The sequence below is a fragment of the Atta colombica genome, unplaced genomic scaffold (assembly GCF_001594045.1).
Source record: "Atta colombica isolate Treedump-2 unplaced genomic scaffold, Acol1.0 scaffold102, whole genome shotgun sequence".
Taxonomy (NCBI): Eukaryota; Metazoa; Arthropoda; class Insecta; order Hymenoptera; family Formicidae; genus Atta; species Atta colombica.
In genome coordinates, this window is record NW_017259187.1 from 424,402 (window position 1) to 426,373 (window position 1,972).

Consider the following 1,972-nt stretch of genomic DNA (forward strand, 5'->3'; position numbering starts at 1 on the left):
TTATATATATTATATATAATTTATGTACTGAACATTCTTTTTCTCTTTCTCCTATGTCATGCAATATTATACATATAAAGATAAGATTGGAGACATCAAACATAGATCACATATCTAAATCCATTATTGAAAGATCAAAGTCTATCGGAGTATGCAATATGCGATATTGTACATTGCATAACGCTAAACGTATTTGTTTTACATCTCTCAAAAAATGTTGCGTACGACGATCAAGCAAAGTGTTCGACAATTCAATGCTAATGCATCATCCTCGATAAAATGTCATCGACTGGAAGGAAAAATCGCGATCGTAACAGCATCCACAGACGGGTAATGTGATTATTTTATATTTTTAACATTAATTTGAATGGTTATTACACAATATATCAACATTCATTAAAAAAAATTCTATTCTTTCTTGTTTGCTATTAATATGGAAATCGGCTAATAATTAGATCGGCTTATTTTTGAATGTCGCGATAAAGGTTATGTTTTGAACTTTTACAGAATAGGTCTTTCCATAGCAAGACGTTTAGCACAGGAAGGCGCCAAGGTAATGCTCAGTAGCCGTAAGGAAGCAAACGTGAAGAAGGCTGTAGAGGAACTCAAGTCTGAGGGTTTGCAAGTCGCTGGTACAGTCTGCCATGTAGGAAAGGCAGAACAAAGGAAAAATCTGTTTGAAAAAGTAAAAAATATGATAAATCATCACTTTTTTTGAAGTTTATTATATCTTCATTTCTATAACTTTTCTAATTGTAAGGTGTATCATCATATAAATATAATTATTGATGTATTGAGAAGTTATAAGTATTGATGTATGAGAGTTAATTATAAAATTGTAAAAAATTACAGACCAAAACTAACTTTGGAGGCTTGGATATTTTGGTATCTAACGCAGGTATTAATCCAGCAGTCGGTCCAGCATTGGACAGTGATGAAGAAGTATGGGATAAGATTTTTGACATCAATGTCAAGTGTACGTACCTACTAATGAAGGAATCTTTGCCGCTTCTCAAATGCAGCAAATCACCTTCTATTATCATTATGTCTTCAATTGCTGGATATCAGCCTTATAATGTGAGTTTGTTTAAAAACACTGTCTTTAATTTTTATTTTCTCTATCTATTAAATATTAACATAGTAAAGTATTAATAAAGTAAAGTATTAATAACATTATCAATATTTTTCAGTTACTGAGCATATATTCAATTAGCAAAACTGCTTTATTAGGTCTGATTAAAGCTACTACAAGTGAACTTGCGGATAAGGGAATCCGTATAAACGGCATCGCACCAGGAATGATAAGAACTAAAATGTCACAATTGGTATTTTTCTATAACTCTTTCCAAGTCATCAACTCTCATCAAATTATATTAAAGGAATATCTCATATAAATTATTATGTTTTCAGCTTTACGAATCAGAAGAAAATCACGAATTGGTCAAAATGAATATTAGCATGAGAAGACTCGGAATGCCTGATGAGATTGCAGGCTTAGCTGCATTTCTAGCAAGTGATGATGCTTCTTATATCACTGGCGAAACTATAATAGTGTCTGGTGGAACAAACTCAAGACTCTAAATCATTTTGTAATAACATATGTGTTTTATATTATTCTTCAATTTATTTTTGTGCAATAACACTGGGAAATTCTTTTTTATTAAGGAATTATTTTTTTCAGATTGTGTATACATTGGATTGTCCGAAAATTTCGTGCCGATGTTGAAGGAAAATTGAAATGCAGAAAATTTAAATTTTAATATACATTTATTAAATTATATAAGTTAGTCGGCACGAATTTTCCGGACAACCCAATATATATATATATTTTTTTTTTTTATTACACCTAATATATATATAAAGAAAAATCAACATTGTGCACTTAAGCTATCGAGTAATGGCATGTGATATTTTAACTTTGTTTATCTTTACGGAAGCGTTCGCAATTATCTGTTTAAGTTCGATGAACTTT

The 1,972-nt window shown here is 30.6% G+C and overlaps 1 protein-coding gene across 1 annotated transcript; it reads left to right on the top strand.

Annotated features, from left to right (window-relative positions):
* Positions 1 to 214: 214 nt before the first annotated feature.
* LOC108687449 (dehydrogenase/reductase SDR family member 4) lies at positions 215 to 1,740 on the top strand. Its single transcript, XM_018193219.1, has 5 exons — positions 215 to 330; positions 508 to 685; positions 853 to 1,077; positions 1,191 to 1,325; positions 1,411 to 1,740. The coding sequence occupies exons 1-5, from the start codon at positions 215 to 217 to the stop codon at positions 1,579 to 1,581; spliced, it is 825 nt and encodes a 274-aa protein (XP_018048708.1). The 3' UTR covers positions 1,582 to 1,740.
* Positions 1,741 to 1,972: the final 232 nt, after the last annotated feature.